The following is a 24,033-nucleotide window of genomic DNA, read 5'->3' on the forward strand; positions in this document are numbered from 1 at the left end:
CCTCAGAACACAAGACACCAAGGAAGACCAACAGAAGGGCAGCCGCGCCACTATCCCAGAAAGAGCTGAGGAGAGTCCCAGATGAGGGGTCACTCAGCTGCCGCGGAGCATAAGCCATGGGGGGTTGCAGTGACTTGCGCGGGAGCTCCGCCGGCAGCCAGCTGCGCCACAGTGACCGAGCCCCAGGCTGAGAGGCCGAGGGCACCCCACCCCCGAAGTGGCCCGAGCGAGCCCCAGGCTCCAGGCCCCGATAAGCAGTCACCAAGGAGTGAGCCGGTGTATACCTGGACGCCCATCCCCGGACACAAAGAACCACCAACGCACCGATGTCTGAGGGCGTCTGCCACTTGCAGGGGAAGTGGTGGGTGGAGATAGGCCTCCATACCTTGGAGGGCCTGAGATGTCCCCAGAGAGGTGGCGTCTGATACCCGACCTGACATATGAACACAGACATACAGGCACACACAGATACAAACATCCATTCCCACCCTCATGCTCTCATATGCAATTACTCAACACTCACCCAACGTGGAGACAGACATAAAGAGACACTGTACTCACAATCACACTCCCCAAGTGTACTCTAAGCCCCGGGTCTAGGTACCCTTGCCCCTGGAGGGGGAAACTGCACCCAGATCCAGGTGGTGTTACCCTTTTCCCTGCGGTGGGGAGATGCAGACAGCCCCGACTCCGCAGCAGCAGGGATGCCCCACATTCCAGACCCCAGTCAGATGGCCAGCTCCTCTTCCTAGCCCCCCCGCTCCAGCAGGCCGCAGAGAACGGGGGTGTGATAAGACTCCAAATCACACTTTATTGTTAGTGAAAACTGTCCGCCAGCGGGTGCGGAAACCCCTGGCTGAGGAGCGGGAGAGCTCACAGCTGGCTCCGGATGCTGTGGCTGCAGGTCCGGGAACTGAACAGGATGGTGAATGAGTGACTGGGCCAGAGACTGAATAGGAGATTAGGAAACGGGCGACTGAACTACAGGATACTGGATGACAGACTGGACAGGCTGGAGGACGGGCGACTGGGGGACAGGAGGCGACTGGACAGGACGAGACTGGAGGACAGGAGACTGAACTACAGGGGCCTGGAGGACAGGAGACTGAGCTACAGGGAACTGGAGGACAGGAGACTGAGCTACAGAGGACTGAGGAACAGGACACTGGGCTACAGGGAACTGGAGGACAGGAGACTGAGCTACAGGGGACTGAGGAACAGGACACTGGGCTACAGGGGACTGGAGGACAGGAGGAGACTGATTTACAGGGGACTGGAGGACAGGAGGAGACTGAACTACAGGGGACTGGACGACAGGAGGAGACTGAACTACAGGGGACTGGACTGACTGGGCTGGAGGCTGAACAGTAAAATGTAGAAGCCCCAGGTACACCACCAACCCGTTCATGTGTCTAACAGTTTTTCCCCACTCGGCAACACACCCACCGGGGGTCAAACTGTGGTAACTGGTGATTCTGTTCTCAGACATGTGAAGCTAGAGACACCGGCAACTATAGTCAATTGTCTTCCAGGGGCCAGAGAAGGCGACATTGAAGGAAATTTAAAACTGCTGGCTAAGGGTAAACGTAAATTCAGTAAAATCATAACTCACATCGGCAGTAATGACACCCGGTTATGCCAATCGGAGGTCACTAAAATCAATATTGAATCGGTGTGCAACATTGCCAAAACAATGTTGGACTCTGTAGTTTTCTCTGGTCCCCTCCCCAATCAAACCAGGAGTGACATGCTTAGCCGCATGTTCTCCTTAAATTGCTGGCTGTCTGAGTGGTGTCCAAAAAATGATGTGGGCTTCATAGATAATTGGCAAACCTTCTGGAGGAAACCTGGTCTTGTTAGGAGAGACGGCATCCATCCCACTTTGGATGGAGCAGCTCTCATTTCTAGAAATATGGACAAATTTATTAAACCCCCCAAAATATGACTATCCAGAGTTTGGACCAGGAAGCAGAGTTGCAGTCTTACACGCCTCTCTGCAGCTTCTCTCCTCCTGCTACCCCCCAAAAAACCCATCTCCATAGAGACTGTGTCAGCTCCCAAAAAGACAAAAAATAAACTAAAAACCAGCAACAAAAAACTTAAACATAAACAATTACAAAGAAAGAAAAATACAGTATCCACATCTGAACCAAAGAGTAAAACAGTGAAATGTGGATTATTAAATATTAGGTCTCTCTCCTCCAAGTCTCTGTTAGTACATGACTTAATAATTGATCCACAAATCGATTTACTCTGCCTTACAGAAACCTGGTTGCAGCAGGATGATTATGTTAGTTTAAATGAATCATCACCCCCGAGTCATTCTAACTACCAGAAATCTCGAAGCACAGGCCGAGGGGGCGGTGTGGCAGCAATTTTTCACACCAGCCTATTAATCAACGAAAAACCAAGACAGACTTTTAATTCATTTGAAAGCCCGATGCTTAGCCTTGTTCACCCCAGCTGTAAAACTCAGAAACCAGTCTTGCTTGTTATCATCTATCGTCCACCTGGGCCTTACACAGAGTTTCTGTCTGATTTCTCAGACTTTATATCTAATTTAGTTCTGAGCTCAGGTAAAATAATTAGAATAGAATAGAATTAGAATTCAACTTTATTGTCATTGCACATGCACAGGTACAGGGCAACGAAATGCAGTTTGCATCCATCCAGAAGTGCTTTAGTGATATAGATATATTACAATATATATTAGCAATAATATAGATATGTGAGTATATTACAGAAATGGGTCTATTATGGTATGTTATAATGTACACGGTATGAAGTATGTTGTGAATATTCTATAACTATAAGTATGTACAGGCTGTAGTGAGTACAAGCTATGTACAGGATATGAACAGGATATAAATATGAAAAACTATACAGAATATGAAATAAATAACTTTACAGAATCTGGGATATACAGCTATACAGAAATGGGAACTATGCAAGTTGTAAACAGTTGTAGGATTAAAGATTATCGAATGTACAGAATGATTATTTACACAGAGCTATACAGTAGTGCAGTTAAGATAAGTGAGGGTGTCGATAGTTTCTACAGAGGCTATATAAAGTGCTAGTGGTTGTGAGTGGTGGTTCAGTCCATGTTATTATTGTGTTTGAGGGTACAGTTGTCCATTGTGGGTGTGTGTATGTTCAGTCCATGAGTTTAACGTGGGTCAGATGTCAGGAGGCAGAGTTCAGGAGTCTGACAGCTGTGGGGAAGAAGCTGTTCCGGTACCTGGTGGTCTTAGTCCGGAGGCTCCTGTGGCGCCTCCCAGAGGGCAGGAGGGTGAAGAGTCCATGTGATGGGTGACTGGGGTCTTTGATGATTTTCCCAGCCCTTTTCAGACACCGCTTCCTGTAGATGTCTTTTATGGCAGGAAGTGGTGCTCCGGCGATGCGCTGGGCAGTTTTCACGACCCTCTGCAACGCCTTCCGGTCCGAGGCAGAGCAGTTCCCGTACCAGACTGTTATACAGTTGGTCAGGATGCTCTCGATGGTGCAGCGATAGAAGTTCACCAGGATGTCTGAGGACAGGTGGTTCTTCCTCAGAGTCCTCAAGAAGAAGAGGCGCTGGTGAGCCTTCTTGACCAGCTTGGAGCAGTTGGTCGTCCAGGTGAGATCCTCGGAGATGTGGACTCCCAGGAACTTGAAGCTGCTCACACGCTCCACAGCCGTCCCCTTAATGTGGATGGGTGGATGTGGGTCAGCATTCCTCCTGTAGTCCACGATGAGCTCCTTGGTCTTCTCGGTGTTAAGCAGCAGGTTGTTTCTGTCGCACCACTCAGCCAGACGATCCACCTCCTCCCTGTAGGCGGCCTCATCGTTGTCACTGATGAGGCCAATCACCGTGGTGTCATCTGCAAACTTAATGATGGTGTTGGAACCATCAGCAGGTCTGCAGTCGTGGGTGAAGAGGGAGTAGAGGAAAGGGCTCATCACACAGCCTTGTGGTACACCGGTGTTCATTGTGATGGTAGATGAGCAGCGGTTATCCAGCCGGACATGTTGGGGGCGGTTGGTCAGGAAGTCCAGTAACCATTTGCAGATGAGGGAACTGATACCCAGGTCTGTCAGTTTCCTGATGAGTTGTGAGGGGTGGATTGTATTGAATGCTGAACTGAAGTCTATAAACAGCATTCTGGCGTAGGTGTTGTTGTTGTCCAGGTGTGAGAGGACAGAGTGCATTGCGATGGAGACTGCATCCTCTGTGCTCCTGTTCCGGCGGTATGCGAATTGGTGGGGGTCCAGGGTGGGGGGGAGACAGGATTTGAAGTGTGCTAGGACCAGTCGCTCTAAGCACTTAGTGATGATGGGGGTGAGTGCTACTGGGCGGTAATCATTGAGGCAAGATGGATTGGAGTTTTTGGGTATCGGGACGATGGAGGTGGATTTGAAGCAGGCCGGTACCACAGCGTGGGCCAAGGACAGATTGAATATGCCTGTGAGCACTCCTGCAAGCGCCCCAGAACACGCTCTGAGAACACGCCCGGGGATGCCATCAGGGCCTGCAGCCTTGTGGACATTGATCCTGCTCAGCACCGCTCCTACATCGGTGGGGGAGAGAGTCATAGGTTGGTGGTCTGGCGTCATGTCTGCTTTGGTTGTGGTTGTGGGGTTCCCTCGCTCAAAACGAGCATAAAAGTTGTTGAGCTCGTTGAGGAAGGAGACATCAGAGGATGCGGGGGAGGGTTTGGTGGTCCTGTAGTCTGTGATGGTCTGGAGTCCTTGCCACATGCGTCGGGGGTTGGAGTTGGAGAAGTGTTCTTCTACCTTCTTTTTGTAATGGTGTTTGGCTTTTTTGATGCCCTTCTTTAGATTAGCCCTGGCTGTACTGTAGGCGTGTGCATCTCCTGACCTAAAGGCAGTGTTGCGGGCCTTCAGGAGGAGACGAACATCTCGGTTCATCCAAGGCTTCTGGTTGGGGTACATGGTGATCCGTTTCTGGGTGGTGACACTGTCTGTGGTTTTGGAGATGTAATCCAGTACAGATGAGGCGTACTGGTCCAGGTCTGTGTGGGTGAACATATTCCAGTCTGTGTTTTTAAATCTGTCCTGGAGCACTGCGTCTGTCCCCTCTGGCCACACTTTAATTGTCCTCACAGCAGGTTTCACACGTTGGATGAGTGGTGAATACCGAGGTGTGAGGAACAGGGAGAGATGGTCCGATTGTCCAATGTGGGGGAGGGGTTATTGTGGGTGATTTTAACATCCATGTAGATGCTAAAAATGACAGCCTCAACATGGCATTTAATCTGTTATTAGACTCAATTGGCTTCTCTCAAAATATAAAACAACCCACCCACCACTTTAATCACACTCTAGATCTTGTTTTAACATATGGCATAGAAACTGAACATTTAACAGTGTTTCCTGAAAACCCTCTCCTGTCTGATCATTTCCTGATAACATTTACATTTACAATAATTGATTACACAGCGGTGGAGAGTAGACTTTATCAAAGTAGATGTCTTTCTGAAAGTGCTGTAACTAAGTTTAAGAATATAATCCACCCACTGTTATCATCTTCAATGCCCTGTACCAACATAGAGCAGAGTAGCTACCTGAATACTACTCCAACAGAGGTCGATTATCTTGTTAATAATTTTACCTCCTCACTACGTACGGTACGACTCTGGATACTGTAGCTCCAGTGAAAACTAAGGTCTCAAATCAGAAGTACCCGACTCTGTGGTATAATTCTCAAACACGTACCCTAAAGCAGATGACTCATAAGCTGGAGAGGAAATAGCGTGTCACAAATTTAGAGGATCATCATTTAGCCTGGAGAAATAGTTTGCTGCTTTATAAGAAAGCCCTCCGCAAAGCCAGAACATCTTACTATTCATCACTGATTGAAGAAAATAAGAACAACCCCAGGTTTCTCTTCAGCACTGTAGCCAGGCTGACAAAAAGTCAGAGCTCTTTTGAGCCAACCATCCCTTTAACGTTAACTAGTAATGATTTCATGAACTTCTTCACAAATAAAATTTTTATCATTAGAGAAAAAATTACCAATAATCATCCCACAGATGCAATATTATCTACAGCTACTCTTAGTACCATTGATGTTAAGTTAGACTCTTTTTCTCCAATATATCATTCTGAGTTAACTTCAATAATTACTTCCTCCAAACCATCAACGTGTCTTTTAGACCCCATTCCTACAAAACTGCTCAAAGAAGTCCTGCCATTAATTAATTCTTCGATCTTAAATATGATCAACCTATCTCTAATAATCGGCTATGTACCACAGGCCTTCAAGCTGGCTGTAGTTAAACCTTTACTCAAAAAGCCATCTCTAGACCCAGCAGTCTTAGCTAATTATAGGCCAATCTCCAACCTTCCTTTCATATCAAAAATCCTTGAAAGAGTAGTTGTCAAACAGCTAACAGATCATCTGCAGAGGAATGGTTTATTTGAAGAGTTTCAGTCAGGTTTCAGAGCTCATCACAGAACAGAAACAGCTTTAGTGAAGGTTACAAATGATCTTCTTATGGCCTCTGACAGTGGACTCATCTCTGTGCTTGTCCTGATAGACCTCAGTGCAGCGTTCGATACTGTTGACCATAATATCCTATTAGAGCGATTAGAGCACGCTGTAGGTATTACAGGTACTGTGCTGCAGTGGTTTGTATCATATCTATCTAATAGACTCCAATTTGTACATGTAAATGGAGAGTCCTCTTCACACACTGACGTCAGTTATGGAGTTCCACAGGGTTCAGTGCTAGGACCAATTCTGTTTACATTATCCATGCTTCTCTCAGGCAGTATCATTAGAAGACATAGCATAAATTTCACTGCTATGCAGATAACACCCAGCTCTATCTATCCATGAAGCCAGATAACACACACCAATTAGTTAAACTGCAGGACTGTCTTAAAGACATAAAGACCTGGATGGCTGCTAACTTTCTGCTTCTTAATTCAGATCAAACTGAGGTTATTGTACTCGGCCCTGAAAATCTTAGAAATATGGTATCTAACCAGATTCTTACTCTGGATGGCATTACCTTGGCCTCCAGTAACGCTGTGAGGAACCTTGGAGTCATTTTTGACCAGGACATGTCCTTCAACGCACATATTAAACAAATATGTAAGACTGCGTTCTTCGATTTGCGCAACATCTTCTCTAAAGTTAGAAATATCCTGTCTCAGAGTGACGCTGAAAAACTAGTTCATGCATTTATTACTTCCAGGCTGGACTACTGTAATTCATTCTTATCAGGATGTCCAAAAAACTCGCTGAAAAGCCTTCAGTTAATCCAAAATGCTGCAGCAAGAGTACTGACAGGGACTAGAAAGAGAGAGCATATTTCTCCTGTTTTGGCTTCCCTTCATTGGCTTCCTGTTAAATCCAGAATTGAATTCAAAATCCTGCTCCTCACATACAAGGTCTTAAATAATCAGGCCCCATCTTATCTTAATGACCTTGTAGTACCATGTCACCCTATTAGAGTACTTCACTCTCGCACTGCAGGCTTACTTGTTGTTCCTAGAGTATTTAAAAGTAGAATGGGAGGGAGAGCCTTCAGTTTACAGGCCCCTCTTCCGTGGAACCAGCTTCCAGTTTGGATTCGGGAGACAGACACTATCTCTACTTTTAAGATTAGGCTTAAAACTTTCCTTTTTGCTGAAGCATATAGTTAGGGATGGATCAGGTGACCCTGAATCCTCCCTTAGTTATGCTGCAATAGACGTAGGCTGCTGGGGGATTCCCATGATGCATTGAGTTTTTCCTTTCCAGTCACCTTTCTCACTCACTATGTATTAATAGACCTTTCTGCATTGAATCATATCTGTTATTAACCTCTGTCTCTCATCCACAGCATGTCTTTTATCCTGTCTTCCTTCTTTCACCCCAACCGGTCACAGCAGATGGCTGCCCCTCCCTGAGCCTGGTTCTGCAGGAGGTTTCTTCCTGTTAAAAGGGAGTTTTTCCTTCCCACTGTCGCCAAAGTGCTTGCTCATAGGGGGTCATATGATTGTTGGGTTTTTCTCTGTATTTATGAAGCGCCTTGAGGCGACTTTTGTTGTGATTTGGCGCTATATAAATAAAATTGAATTGAATTGAATTGAGCCTCCGAGGGCAAAGCAGTCCTTTTAGAAGCAGCATGGTAACAAGTGGTAATGGGATAGTCCAGAATGTCATCACAAAATACAGTCTTTGGGTTAGATTTATGGCGAACGGTCTCTGGCTTATGGTGAGGTGAAAGAAAAAAGTCCATTTTGGTCACCGACTGATACTGCTGCTCCAAACGGGAAGAGCAATGGCAGTGTGAGCTGTAAGAAGTAAGAAGCACAAAGTCCTATTTATTGTCCTATTTATTGATAGCAATGATGTCATTGAAAATAAAAGCTTCTTTTTTGTGTTTGTTGTATAGACTTTAGAAAGCATGAAATATAAGAAAAATAAATGGCTTATGCAATGATGAAGAGCGGATTGAGATGTCCTGATTCTGCATGAGCTATCTATTGTAAGCTATTGAAATTACAGAACAGGTATCACCAGACAATGTTCAGTTGTTCATATGAAAATTGTGCAACCTTAAATGGTGACTGCCCATAAGTAAAACTTGCCATATTTGAAGATGAAAATGTTTGTACTCTTTTTTATACACATTTCTTTTCATATTTTCGTATGAAAATTCATATTTCTCCTTTTGGTAACTTTCATTTTGTTATCTGTTCCTACCCCAGCTGAGCTTGTTATTTAAGAAACATTTTTATCTGAGCTGGTCAAAGTAGTTGAATCAATAAAAAGATCCCATTTTTCTTCACATCTTATCTTTATCTTTGTTTAAACGTTCCCTTCAGTCCATGTGTGCTCACTATAATAATTCTCGCACTGTTATCTGGTCAATTCCCTACTGTTTTAAGAATGTTGTCATTCACCCACTTACAAAAAACAAAACAAAACAAAACAAACATTTAAAACAACTAAACAAAACAATGTAACCTTTTCTTCTCAGGCATTCCAGAATTTAATGACAAACATTATTTTGGTTCAAAATAACACAATAATTACTTCATAAATTGTTATTGTCGAACAGTGTTGCTCACAAACAACAACAAATAATCATGATAAAGAATCAGTGAGAGAAGTTGCCTGTTCACTACTTGAATCGTAAGCTCTTTGAGCTGTCAGTGCATTTAATCCAAAACTCAAATGTGCCACAGTGAATTGGAATATTTTGTCTTTCAAAATTTTGTTGTGTAAGAAAATAATCTTCAGTCTACTTTTTAAATACCACTGTAAGTGTAATGATTTACAGGTTGATTCTTCTCACATAAATAGGACTCAAAAGTTCACAAATCTGACCAGGAAAAAGTTTAAAAAATGCATATGAATATTCCAACATTTCTGCCCATTTTAAAAATAAGTGTACTCACAGTTCACAAGACTCTAACGAGCTGTGTTAGCCTTTCTAAGTATCTTAAAAATCTTACTTTTAATTTCCTTTGTCCTAAGAAAATACACAAAAGGATTTACAAGAGATGGACCGAGGATGGTGCCAATTGATAAACCTTGGCGTTCTTCAAGAGTTAATACCACACCAAACCTGGTCAAAATAGCATGGATAAAAATGGGACAGTATAAACATATTACACAAATCAGGTGACTCACAAGAGTGCTTCCCATTTTCATTCTGTCATTATTTGATGATAATTTCACAAAAAACAAGATCACACAGTATGAAAGACAAATGAAAACGAATGTGAAAAATAACAGAAAAAATAACCTACTGGCACCTTCATTGAAATATTTCTCTGGGTCAACACAAAGGGTTCGTAATACAGCAGCAGCATCACAGAAAGTGTACCTAAGCCTCAAGGTGCAGTGAGGGAGAGGGACAACTGTTGCTGGTAAAGGAGCCACAAAACCAGAGGCAACAATCCACAGAATGTATGTAAGTACCATTATACGTGTATTTGTTAAATAACTATGGTACCGAAGAGGATAAATTATAGCTATTAATCGATCAAATGCCATAATTGTTAAAGAAAACATCTCCATTGTTGATCCCAGCTGGAAAACACACATTTGAATTAAACACTCCACATATGATATGGTATTAACACCAGCAAGAAGAACCCCGATCATTGTTGGAGTGGCACTAGAGGTATACAGTATGTCAACAACAGCAAGATTGCAAATCAGAAGATACATTGGTTTATGTAACTGCTTGTCAGAAACAATGAAGAGGATATTGACCAAACTGCCAGTAACAGCTAGTAAATAAGTTATCAGCATAACCACACCAACTGCTACAGGCCTTTTGACTGTGTCAAAGCCACCTATAATAAAATGTGTTAGTTTGGTTGACGCATTCTGTAAAGACATATTAAAGAATATTAAATTACAATAAGTTTCAAATTGGAATTGATAAAGTAAAAAGACAAAAATAAAAGACACCTCTCAAAGCAAAAGGTGGTTAAAGATATTGCAAAGCTTTAGTAGCAGTAGACAGTGGTTAAGAACAAAAAAATAATAACCCAGCTAAACAGACAGTTTGGCTTTGAACACAAAGCACCTGTGCTTTCTCATTTTAAGCCTCACAAGAACCGTACATTCTCACTCTGCACTCCCGTCATCCAGTGACACTGCATTGTGGCATAGACAATTTTCTATTTACATATCCGCAGAGATTCAAATTCAAATTCAAATTTTTTATTTGTCACGTACACAGTCGTACGATATGCAGTGAAATGCTTAGACAACTGCTCGTGACCTAAAGAAGAAGAAGAAAAAAAAGGAAAGGGCTATGAATAAGATAGGAAATAAATATGAAAAATTAAAGTGTAAATTTAACTAGGAAGGAATAAAATATAAAAAATTAAGGTTAAAAATGAAATAACTGTACAACACAAATTAGAATGAAGGGTAAATTTAACTGGGAAAGAATATGATAAAGTATATAAATTAAAGTTGAAAATAAAATAACTGTACAACAAAATACACAATACACAGTATAGAACTATATAAGAATGTATGAAGAAATATAAATAATTAAATAAATATATATATATATATACACACACACACACACACACACACACACACACACACACACACACACACACACACACACACACACACACACACACACACAATAACAGCAGCTGTACAAGTATTAACTGGAAATGAAGAATATAGTGACCAGTGTTGTGCAATCCACATTATGTCTTGTGCAGTGTAAATATGCTTAAAGTGATTTAAGTGATAACAATGCCCAGAATGTCCAGTGTGTGTGTAAGAACTATATGTGTGAGTCAGTACTGTGTGGTGGTGTGATTGAGAGACCGTATCGCCTGCGGGAAGAAGTTCCTCCTAAGTCTCTCTGTGTTGGTCTTCAGGGAGCGGAATCGCTTTCCTGACCTCAGCAGAGAGAACAGTCCGTTGTTGGGATGGCTGAGGTCCTTCACGATCTTCCTGGCCTTGGTCCAGCACCGCCTGCTGTAGATTGAGTGCAGGTCAGGGAGCTCGGAGCGGATGGTGCGCTCAGCTGACCGCACAACCCTCTGTAGAGCTTGTCTGTCCTGCATGGTGCTGTTCCCGAACCAGGTTAAGATGTTTCCCGCCAGGATGCTCTCTATGGTGCACGAGTAAAAGTTCCTGAGCACCTTGGAGGGCAGTTGGAAGTCTCTCAAGCGTCTGAGGTGGTAGAGACGCTGACGGGCCTTTTTCACCACGGTGTTGATGTGACAGGACCATGACAGGTCCTGCGTGATGTGAACTCCGAGGTATTTGAAGCTGTCCACTCTCTCCACTGGGCACTCGTTGATGACAGGGGTCTGGTAGTTCCTCTCCTGCTTAGTGCTGAAGTCCACTATCAGCTCCTTTGTCTTACTGACGTTTAGAAGGAGGTTGTTCCTCTGGCACCAGTTCTCCAGATTCCTAATCTCCTTCAGGTAGGTCGTCTCGTTGTTATCAGAGGTCAGGCCCACCACGACGGTGTCGTCAGCAAACTTGATGATGGTGGTGGAGCTGGTAGTGGCCACGCAGTCATATGTGTACAGGGAGTACAGCAGGGGGCTCAGAACACACCCCTGGGGGGCTCCAGTGCTGAGAGTGGTGGAGACTGAGACATGTCCGCCCATCCTTACTGCCTGTGGTCTGCCAGTTAGGAAGTTGGAGATCCACTGACACATAGATGAGCTGAGTCCCAGATGCTCCAGCTTGGTGGTGAGTGTGGAGGGAATTATGGTATTAAATGCAGAGCTGTAGTCTATGAAGAGCATTTTAACATAATTCCCCCTTCTAGTGTCCAAGTGAGTGAGTGATGTGTGGAGGAGATGAGAGATGGCATCGTCTGTGGAACGATTTGGATGGTAAGCAAACTGTAGTGGGTCCAGTGTGTCTGGTAGTGAAGAAATGATGAAGTCTCTGACCAGGCGTTCAAAGCACTTCATCACTACTGAGGTGAGTGCTACAGGGCGATAGTCATTGAGAGAAGCAGGGTGGGGTTTCTTCGGGACAGGAACAATGATGGACTCTTTGAAGCATGTGGAGATCACCGACTGAGATAAAGAGATGTTGAATATCTCAGTGAACACAGGAGCTAGCTGGTATGCGCAGTCTCTGAGGATACGACCTGGGATGCCGTCTGGTCCTGCTGCTTTCCTGGTGTTCACTCTCTTGAAGGCTCTCCTAACTTCATGCTCGGAGATGACGAGCACGTTTCCGGTGCTGGCAGTATCTTCCTGTCTGCAGCCGTTAGCGCCGCTAGCACTAGCATTGTTGGAGTACTTAGCTGCAGCCTCGAAGCGAGCATAGAAAGTGTTCAGCTCGTCTGCCAGAGTCACGGCCGCGTTCGTCATACCGGTCGTTGGTGCTTTATAGTCCGTTATTGTCCTTAGTCCCCGCCATAGGCTCCTAGAGTCACTCAGTTGGAGTTGTGACTCTAGTTTCCTCCCGTAGCGCTGCTTCGCCTCTTTCACCGCCCTCCGCACGTTATATGACGCGGCTTTGTACGGGTCCATGTCCCCCGTCGTGAGTCCCATGTTGTAGGCAGCGGTGCGGGATCTCAGAGCGTCGCGGATGGTTTTATCCACCCACGGCTTCTGGTTGGGAAACGTTGTGATAGTCTTTGTCTCCACGGTATCATCCGCTAGTTTCCCGATGAATCCCACAACCGCTTCCGTAAACACGTTGACATCATCATCGGAGCTGTTTCTGAACATGCCCCAGTCTGCGTCATCGAGTGCGTCCTTTAACGCGGCCACCGATTGATCAGTCCAGCGCGTGATCTTCCTCTGAACCGGAACTTCCTGTTTTAGCCTTTGTTTGTATTTTGGCATGAGGAAGATGGCGGCGTGATCGTATTTGCCAAAAGGAGGGCGGGATTGTGCCTTGTAGCCATCCTTGACCGTAGTGTAGCAGTGGTCCAGTGTCCTTTCACCTCTGGTGGGGCAGGTGATGTGTTGATAAAAGTTCGGCGCTGCACGTTTGAGGTTGGCACTATTAAAGTCCCCCGTCACAATAAGCGCAGCGTCCCGGTGTTGTGTCTGGTGCTGTGTGAGTGCCGCATAAGGATGGTGACCGTGTCCGCTTGTGGTGGAATATAAACGGCACTTACAATGACCGATGTAAATTCCCGAGGTAGATAAAAAGGACGACACATGATGGACAGTAGTTCCAGATTTGGTGTGCAGGAGCGTGTGAGAGGAACAACGTTTGCACTGTTGCACCAGTTGTTGTTCACCATTAAACACACGCCGCCTCCCCTTGACTTCCCCGAGTCCCGTGTTCACTTGCGGTGAACCGAGAAGAACTCGGCCGTCTGGATGGCATGGTCCGGCACCGCTGGGTTCAGCCATGTCTCGGTGAAGCAGAGGAGATTGCAGTCCCGAATGTCTCTCTGGAACTTTATCCTGGCCCTGAGGTCATCAAGCTTGTTCTCCAGTGACTGGACGTTGGCGAGCAGGATGCTAGGCAGAGGTGTGCGGTGTGCACGAGCTCTCAGCCTGTTCCTAACGCCGGCTCGCTTCCCTCTAGGCCGCCGCCGCCGCTTCCCTTTTTTCTCCCTCAAGATCTCACTCGGCCAGCTCGGATCCGGAGTTAAAAACTTCGAATTGTGAGTACATTGTATTCCAATAGAAACAAGAGTGTCACTGTCATAAATAATGTACCCAATGGTGATGATTTTGCCTATTTAGAGATGCTGAAAACTAACTTAAAAAACAAAGACAAAGAAAAAGTGGTCGGAGCAGTCGTGACGGCAGCCGACCTCACCGGCGCCAGATTGCAGAACCATGCTCCCATCCACCCAAGGGTAGGATGAGGATGGCTGGATACTTTAATTTACTTTTACTTTGGCTCTTTAGAGTTGCTATAACACAGAAGCTATCACCACAAGGAAATTGCACCTTTGAAAATATTAACTTAACTAATGGCAATTATTAAAACTGACAGTAGATCCATCACGGCTGAAGCAACGACAAAATAACAAATAGTTTTGTACTTGATTAAGATTAACTACATTCTATGTATGATCTATGATCCAAGATGGCGCGGCCACGTCCAGACGCCTTCCTGACCGCGCCGCTCCGACTATCCACTTTTCTTGTTTTTTACTTATTTTTTGCTCTGGTTTACATCCCAAAATCCTCTAGTCTTATAGTATACGACAGCGGATCACTTGTAAACATCGGTGCCAAGGTTGCACATCTAATCTTGGACACTTTTAAACCCGACCCTTCCTGGCCGCCAGAGATTCTACGCGGCGCGGAGAACAACAAAGGACAGGCCGCTCATCCGAGGCGCAGAACAAAGAAGCGCCGGGGAAAACGCGCTGGTATTAGGAACAAACTGAGACAGCAGGCGCATCGCGCACCACTGCCCAGTATCCTACTGGCCAATGTACAATCCATGGAGAACAAGCTCGATGATCTAAGAGCAAGGGTCACCTTCCAACGTGACATGAGGGACTGCAACATTCTGTGCTTCACGGAGACATGGCTGTCCCCCACCGTGCCGGACCAGGCCGTAACTCCGTCGGATTCATTCTTTGTGCTCCGCGCGGACAGAACGGCAGAGTCGAACAAAACCAAAGGTGGAGGAGTGTGTTTCATGGTAAACAGAAAGTGGTGTGATGCCAGGAGCATTTCTACTCTCTCCAGCGGCTGCTCGCCACATCTGGAGTTCCTGAGCATTAAGTGCCGCCCTTTCTATCTGCCCTGTGAGTTCACCTCAGTCATCACCACGGCGGTCTACATCCCACCCCAAGCGGACACAGGTATGGCTTTGTCCGAATTACATGATGTGCTGAGCTCGCTTCAAAACAAGGACCCGGGCGCAGCCCTCATTGTAGCAGGAGACTTTAACAAAGCGAACCTCAGAAAAGTCATGCCAAACTTTTACCAGCATGTCTCGTGTCCAACTAGAGGGGATCGGATTTTGGATCACTGCTACACGCCATACAAGCAGGGCTACAAAGCTGTCTCACACCCGGCTTTTGGGAAGTCTGACCACAACGCCATCTTCCTCATTCCCCAGTATAAACAAAGCATACGGAGGGAAGACGTGACCACGAAGGAAGTAAAACGGTGGACTGCCCAATCAGAAGCTACGCTACAGGACGCACTCAACGACGTAGACTGGGACATGTTCAGAGCATGCGCAGTCGACATCAACGAGTTTACGGAAGTAGCAGTATGCTTCGTCAATATGCTAGCGGAGGAGATTATCCCCACTGCGAGAGTCACCACATTCCCAAACCAGAAACCGTGGATGGACAGATCGATCCGCACTGCAGTAAACGCCAGGACCGCCTCCTACAACGCGGGTCTCGCCACTGGCGATATGAGCGCCTACAAAGCGGCCTCATACGGCGTGCGGCGCGCGGTGAGAGATGCCAAACGCAGGTACCGGGAACGTGTGGAGTCCCGCTTCCACCAAGGCGACACACGGAGTATGTGGCACGGACTACGCACCATTACGGATTACAAAGCCAGGGACACTGCGCCGATCAACGCCGACTCTGCATTCACCAACGAGCTGAATTGGTTCTACGCCCGTTTCGAGGTTAGCCAGGCGGCTAATGCTATCTACCGCCTGACTACCGAGGACAGTGACGTCATCAGCGAGAGACCGGTGACCAGCATCGCGGAGCATGACGTCCGAGCGGCACTGAGGAGAGTGAACACAAGGAAAGCGGCGGGGCCAGACGGCATCACCGGCCGTCTGCTGCGCTGCTGTGCTGACCAGCTAGCAGGTGTGTTCACTTACATCTTCAACGAGTCCCTGGCGAAGTCTGTGGTCCCCACATGCTTCAAAAGATCCACCATCATCCCTGTGCCCAAGAACAGCAAACCCTCATCCCTGAACGATTACCGGCCAGTTGCACTGACCTCGGTAGTAATGAAGGTGTTTGAGAGGCTGCTGAAGAACATCATCTCCTCCGCCATCCCAGACACCACAGATCCACTGCAGTTCGCCTACAGATCCAACAGATCCACAGAGGATGCCATCGCCCACGTCCTACACACCACTCTCAGCCACGTGGACAAGAAACAGGGTAACTATGTGCGAATGCTGTTTGTTGATTACAGTTCAGCGTTTAACACAATAGTGCCCTGCAGACTGTTCACAAAGCTGAGGGATCTGGGACTTAACAGCCGTCTGTGTGCATGGGTGTTGGACTTCCTCACTGGCAGAACTCAGGTGGTGAGGGTGGGCAGGTGCTTCTCCAACAGCATCACCATCAACACAGGAGCACCTCAGGGATGTGTCCTCTCGCCACTGCTCTACTCCCTCTACACTTCAGACTGTGTGGCCACCCATGGCTCCAACACCATTGTGAAGTTTGCTGACGACACAGTGGTGTTGGGTGCCATCTCCAACAACGATGAGGCGGCCTACATGGATGAAGTGAAGAATCTGGCATCGTGGTGCCAGGACAACCACCTCCAGCTGAACGTCAGCAAGACCATGGAGCTGGTGGTGGACTTCAGAAGGGGTCAGCACAGAGACTACAAGCCCATTATCATCAATGGAGCTCCAGTGGAGATGGTGCAGTCCTTCAAGTATCTTGGTGTCCACATCTCCTCAGACCTGACATGGGCTGCCCACATTCAGGTCCAGACCAAAAAGGCTAGGCAGCGCCTGTATCACCTACGACAACTGAGGAAGTTCAGGGTCTCTCCAAAGATCCTCAGGATTTTCTATACAGGCGCTGTGGAGAGCATCCTCACACAGAACATGACATCGTGGTTCAGGAACAGCTGTGTGAAGGACCAAAAAGCTCTCCAGAGAGTGATCCGTACAGCAGAACGCTGCTGCAGGATTGCTCTCCCCCTGCTTCAGGACACCTACACCAGGAGATGCCGGACTAGAGCAGCGCAGATACTGAAGGACCCGTCCCATCCTGGCAACAAACTGTTCCAACTTCTGCAATCTGGTAGAAGGTAGAAGGTGTGTGTGTGTGTGTGTGTGTGTGTGTGTGTGTGTGTGTGTGTGTGTGTCTGTGTGTGTGTGTGTGTGTGTGTTCTGTAACACAATCTTGATGCGCTCAGGGTAGGCCCAGCAGAAGATGTTCGTTGAGGGCCTGGCCTTGGAACTGGAAAGAACAGTTAAACACAAGGCAATCTTTGCCATTGTGGCTAACAAGGGGGTGAGGGATGTACCATGACTCATCTGTTTGAACAACCTCAGAGGCGGACACCTTAACCACCGAACCGGCCTGGACCAACTTCTCTATCTCCGCCCAGTAGATCTTAGCTCGTTCTGGATCTTTCTGGAGCCTTCTCTCCACGCTTCTCAAACTGGGAACAACAGCGTTAGGGCTAGCTTTAAGGTGTGGCATGTTCTGGCGGCGAAGGAGTGGGGTGGCATAGCGTTGGATGCCCTCGACTTCTACACGAACTGTCTTCTGCTCTAGCAGGCTAACTGCATAGTTATCCTCTCTTGAACGGGTAACCACCTTGCCTTCTGGCACTGGGATGACATCTACCTACCATAACTTCTCTACATGTTTGAGTAGCTCACTCACCTGGGGAGGAATAGCAGTTGTGAAGAGGCACTGTTGTGGCAGCGAAGAGGAACCGATAAGGCTGGAGGGACCCTGTAGTGTCCACCCTAACCTGGTGCGCATAGCAGCGGGACCACCCGGTGGACCAAGACGGACAGCTTCAGTTGCAGTGATGAGCTGTGGGTGGTCACTGCCAATGAGAAGGAGAGGTTTGACCTTCTTGAAGGCCTGGAGAGGCAGGCCTCTGAGGTGTCTCTACTTCCGCTGCAAGGACTCCACATCATCCAAAACTATGTGAGTGCTCAAAGTCTTGCCATTATGGTGAAGGATGACTGGGACAACCTTTAACAGGACTTGGCCGCTCTCTGTAGGACGATCGAGGTACAGGACGCCCGTAGGATTCTCACCTCGTGGGGGAGCAGACACTGGGCCATGTGTCTTTAAGGGCTTAGAATTCACGTCGTGAAGGACCTGCAGATGACGACCCTGACACAGGCTGCAGGGTTTCTTGAGGGTACACTGTGCTGCCTGATGGGAGCGAGCGCAATGCCAGCACCTCTTGTTGGTCTTTATCCAGTCTGTGAGCTGTTCGCGACTCAGCTTGATGACCTCCTGACACTGACTCAGGTGATGGGCACGGTTATCGCAAAAGGCACAGTAGGGCTGCTGCCTAGCTTTGTTTGGAGTGGTACCTAGTGACCTGGGTGAGCTCTCTACACTGTGAAGAACCGCAACAGAGCGCTTGCTTGGTCTGACATCAGGCTTCTCTCTGGTGATCGTTGGCGTGGGCAAGCCGTCATAGTCCTGACACCAGGATTCGTACTTTAACCAGGTAGCCAGGTCGTCCAGGGTGTAAGCCTGACCAGAATGGTTGTACATGCACCAACGGAAATCAGCTCTTTGCTCTGAAGGAAGCTTACTAAGAAGTCGAGCCACATGGGAGCCACACTGGAGTTCGACCTCCCCATAAGGGCCTAAAGTCTTCAGCATGCCCACGAGCGACTGGATGTGAAGAGAGAATCGCTCGAATGTGGCTGCATCCCCTCGGCGGATGTCAGGTGAGTCCATGACAGCAGCAGTTCTCCTCAGGGCAAGCTGGTGAGGCTGCCCAAGCCTGTCGTTAAGAGTATTCATGGTGTCACTGAAGGGCGTGGCAGAATGGAGGTAAGCGTCCGCTATCAACTTTGCTTCCTCCAGGTGTAGGTGATCTAACAAGACTTGGTACCTGAAGAGCTCTGAACTCTCCGGGGGCAATAAGTTCTCTAGCGCCATCTTTAGACGAGCAAATTCCCCAGGATTACGGCGTGTGAGCTTGGGAATGCTCGGACGAGGCCCCCTGTAGGTCAAATCTGGGGCCACTGCTAAGCCGGGGGTCTGTACATCTGTGAGGGCCAGAAAGGAGTAGATGAGGATGGAGGTGGAACTGGCAGTGGTTGCAATGGAGGGGGGTGTGCTCTCGGAGGCGGCGCTGGAGGGTAGGTGGTCCTTGGCTGAGGAGAAGTGAACCCTGGCTTAGATTCATGTGGGGGGATGATCTGACTCTTCTGTGCAGCCATAGACTCCCTCTTCAGATCCTGCAGCTCTTTCATCATTGTATCGATGCGGTCCTCAACTGGACCCTGGCTGGAGACAGACGCCTCCTTGAATTCAACAGGAGGTGGTGGTGGAGGCCAGTCCTCTTCCTCTTCAGCAGGGGGTGGCTGGAGATGAACAACAGGGGCTCTGTGCGGTGGACTGAGCTGCAGACTCTCTGCACGGTCCAGCAGCTGCAGCAAACTAGTATGAAGGGCCTGGAAATCAGCCAGCCCGGCTCTCATCTGGTCATGGGACTGCTGGAACAGGAACCTTTCACCTTGTATATCTTCTAACTTTGCTCTCAATGGTGTGACATGGCTGTGTGAGCGGTCATCAGAGGGGTCAGACGGAGGATGGTGGGAAGAACGGGTGTCGCCTCCTGTCTCACTTTCCTCCTGGTAACCTGCACCAAGCCCGGGGAAGTCAGTCTCATAAGCTTCATAGCGGAGGGGGCGACGTATATTACGCCGTGGGCGTGCACCAAGGACTGAGAAATTCTGAATATCATCCATCTTGTTAGGGTAGAAGCAGCTTACCTCCGGCTCGAAGGACCATTAATGTTGGGTAGATAACTTGGACTGGGAGGACTGTAAGGTGCTAGTTCAGATTTGCCGCTACCACTCCCCGGAGTGTCGGCCAGAACACTGCTCAAGGCCCGGATGAATGTTCAGAAGGGAGACAATGAAGACACCGAGGATAGTGCAGACTTTTGTATTGACTTTACACAGTTGAAGGTAACAGGGATTGTCAGAGGAGCAGGTATTGCATACAGGCTTAGGTGCGTGGGCATGTGTATGTGTATGTGTGTGTGTGTTCTGTTGCTCATTAACGCACACTTCTCACGGAATGACAACTTCTCTGCTGGTAATCTGGAGCAGAAAAGCTCAGGTGCCTTGCCCACGTTTCTCCCTGCCCATAGTCTCTCTCATACAAAGCGGTGGGGTGACCTCTAATGGCCACTCTAAAAAACTACAGGTGAACTAACAACTGAATGGAATAAAACCGTAACCTTTTGTACAATCTAATTTGATTAAACTTTTTTTAATTTCAATTTTTATTTTATTTTTTTAATCATAAATATGACATACAATTAGCAGGACAGTCGGCAATACCCTGTTAATAGGAACTACAATCGCCTTCCACCTCTCATTCATGTGCGTCCTACGGCTCTGCAAGTCCCACGGTTCATGCCTCTGTCTCAGTGTTAAGTCTGTGTCTCTGTGTTATACTTCTTGTTTCTTTGACAGTCTGTTTTTTTCATTGTATCCTGCTTCGCTTCCTTTGTCTTGTTAGGTCTGATCACTCCCAGCTGTGCTTACACAGGGGAGAAAAGTAGTGATATTTCCTATGTAAAGTACTTTTGAGCGATTGGATGTGATTGCTACTGCTTATCATGTCCAGGATGGTGGACAGTTCTTGACCGAAGTCCACATGATGTCATATGAAAAACTTCTATGCCAACCCCTATATGAACTGTGATTGGATGAGACCAATGAAAACGTAGCATTCTTTTGATACTTAAAGTGTTTACCCTAAGCTGTTTGGGTTTGGGTTGTGCTTTTTTCTTAACAAATGTGTCCAGCTGATAAAGATTTAAAATATATTTGAAAGGCTATTGCTTGAGGCTGAGGTGTTGTTGTTGTTTTACTTCTTTAACTAAATTTTGAAACATCTCCTAATTTAAAAAGTTGTTGAGTATGTTGTTACAGAATGCTTCAATCACAGTGAAACACTTTATTATAGGTGGTTTTGACACTGTCAAAAGACCTGTAGCAGTTGGTGTGGTTATGCTGATAATCTATATACTAGCTATTTTTGCCAATACAGTAAACATCCTCTTCATTATTTTTGACAAGAGATTACATAAACCAATGTATCTTCTGGTTTGCAACCTTGCTGTTGTTGATATAATGTACACTTCCAGTGCCACTCCAACAATGATTGGGGTTCTCCTTGCTGATGTTAAAACCATATACGTGGACTGCTTAATTCAAATGTGTGTTTTCCACTTAGCAATGGTGATGGAACAGTTTGCTCTAGCAATTATGGCATTCGATCGATTAATTGCTATAATTTTTCCTTTTCATTACCACAGTTATTTGACAAATACACGTACTGTTGTTCTTACATATATCTTATGGATTATTGGATGTGGTACTGTTGTCTTGTTTCCTGCAACAGTTATCCCTCTCCCTCATTGCACCTTGAAGCTTAAGTACACTTTCTGTGATTATGCTGCCATAATGCGAACCACTTGTGTCAATGTTGATGAGTATTTCAACCAAAGTGCCATTTGGTCATTTTTTATTTTATTTTTCACTTTCACTTTCATTTGTATTTCATACTGTGGAATCTTATTTTGTGTGAAATTATCTTCAAATAATGACAAAAAGAAAATGGGCAGCACTGTTGTGAGTCATGCAATTTGTGTAACATGCTTTTACTCTCCTATATTCATTATTGTCATCTTGACTAGAGTTGGCGTGGTATTATCTCTTGACGAACGTCAGGGTTTATTGATAGGAAACATTCTCGGTCCATCTCTTGTAAATCCTTTTGTGTATTGTCTTAGAACAACAGAAATTAAAAATAAGATGGTTAAGATATTCAAAAAGATTCTTAGACTCTTGTGAGCTGAGTGTGCTTTTCTATTATAATAATTACTATACATGTTTTGTCTTTTTCCCCACTGAAGTTTTGTGAATATTATATATGTAAATGGTTGTAAAACATCTTCCACTTCATCACATCTGATTTTATTTGTTTTTTATTGTGAGTTTATACTAGCATCCTAACAACTCTAAAAATGGCTGTTTTGTATGTGTGTGTTCTAAATCATACTTTTTTTTTTCCTTAATCAACAGAAGCTAATCATTATGAATAATTGCTTTCAACCTCAGAAAATATTGCTTTGTGGAACAGCTCTTAAGTTTTGTTTAACTACATGTTAAATGAACACAAGCATTTGATATCTGAAAACAGCACATCTTTCATTCTCTTTCAAGAAATATTCAAATGACTAATTGATAGGTTATTATTTATTTGTTTTTATTGGGGTTTAAATTGATCCATTCCTTGACTGTCTTAAGACAAATGAGATTAAGAATTTTTTTTTTTTTTTACAATTAAACTAGCTAGAGTTTTGTGGAGTGTAGGCATGGTTTTTTTTTTGTGCAAAATGACATTAAAAAATATTTATCAATTCTTAATTGTATTCTCTTGTCGAGTTTATTTGAGTATAACTCTAACCCACCTTGTAAATCATTGTTTTGATGGTTACTGATGGTTACTGTAGTGGCTATATTAATTTTCTACTTTCTTTCTACTTTCTTTCCACATCGTGGGTGCCGCAGCCTGCCACTGAAGGAGCTGCTCAGTGCTGTCAGTCTCCTGCATGAGGTGGGAGATGTTGTCCAATAGGGATGACACCTTAGCCGCCATTCTCCTGTCACTCACCACCTCCACTGGGTCCAGAGGGCATCCTAGAACAGAGCTGGCCCTTCGGATCAGCCTGTTCAGTCTCTTCCTGTCCCCAGCAGAGATGTGGCCACCCCAGCAGACCACACCATAAAAGATGGCTGAGGCCACCACAGAGTCATAGAAGGTCTTCAGGAGTGGGCCCTCTACTCCAAATGATCCGAGTCTCCGCAGCAGGTACATCCTGCTCTGCTCTTTCCTGTAGAGGGCTTCTGAATTATGAGTCCAGTCCAGTTTATTGTTCAGATGAACACCAAGGTACCTGTAGTTGTCCACAGCCTCGATGTCCATACCTTGGATGTTCAGTGGTTGCAGTGGAGGATGTTTGTGCCTGCGGAAGTCTACCACCAGCTCCTTGGTTTTACTAGTGTTGATCTGAAGGTAGTTCAGCTGGCACCAGTCCACAAAGTCTTGGGTCAGTTCTTTGTACTCCTTGTCATCCCCATCAGTGATGAGGCCGACTATTGCGGAGTCATCAGAGAACTTCTGCAGGAAGCACTGGGTGGAGTTGTGGGAGAAGTCTGCAGTGTAGATGGTGAAGAGGAACGGAGCCAGAACCGTTCCCTGTGGGGCCCCCGTGCTGCAGACGACCTTGTCCGACACACAGCCCTGAGTTCTCACATACTGTGGTCGGTCAGTGAGGTAGTCCAGAATCCAGTGATGTAGTCCAGAATCCATGTCCAGAATCCACTCCTGAGTTCTCCAGCTTGTCCTTCAGGACCGTGGGAAGAATGGTGTTGAAGGCACTGGAGAAATCAAAGAACATCATTCTCACAGTGCTCCCAGCGGTCTCCAGGTGAGAGAGGGAACGATGTAAGAGGTGGATGACGGCATCATCCGCTCCAATGCCAGGTTGGTAGGCAAACTGAAGTGAGTCCAGTGATGAGCTCACCAGTCGCCGAAGCTGAGCTAGGGCCAGCCGCTCCAGGGTCTTCATCAGGTGGGATGTCAGAATCACTGGCCACTAGCAGTTGAGGTCCTTGGGGCGTGAAGTCTTTAGCAC

At 46.3% G+C, this 24,033-nt stretch overlaps 2 protein-coding genes and 1 long non-coding RNA gene across 3 annotated transcripts in view; 1 reads left to right on the top strand and 2 right to left on the bottom strand.

Moving 5' to 3' along the window:
* The window catches only part of LOC308401490, a 303,063-nt gene that overhangs the window by 180,292 nt on the left and 98,738 nt on the right, over positions 1 to 24,033 (bottom strand). The window lies entirely within an intron of this gene.
* Positions 9,413 to 10,379, bottom strand: LOC308400983 (olfactory receptor 2AT4-like; the record flags this gene model as incomplete). Its single annotated transcript, XM_080889046.1, has 1 exon — positions 9,413 to 10,379. The coding sequence occupies exon 1, from the start codon at positions 10,349 to 10,351 to the stop codon at positions 9,413 to 9,415; it is 939 nt and encodes a 312-aa protein (XP_080745172.1). The 5' UTR covers positions 10,352 to 10,379.
* On the top strand, positions 20,213 to 22,186 carry LOC308400984 (olfactory receptor 5AR1-like; the record flags this gene model as incomplete). Its single annotated transcript, XM_080889047.1, has 3 exons — positions 20,213 to 20,312; positions 21,381 to 21,499; positions 21,947 to 22,186. The coding sequence occupies 3 exons, from the start codon at positions 20,213 to 20,215 to the stop codon at positions 22,184 to 22,186; spliced, it is 459 nt and encodes a 152-aa protein (XP_080745173.1).

The sequence above is a fragment of the Rhamphochromis sp. 'chilingali' genome (assembly GCF_963969265.1).
Source record: "Rhamphochromis sp. 'chilingali' genome assembly, chromosome: 8".
Lineage (NCBI taxonomy): Eukaryota > Metazoa > Chordata > Actinopteri > Cichliformes > Cichlidae > Rhamphochromis > Rhamphochromis sp. 'chilingali'.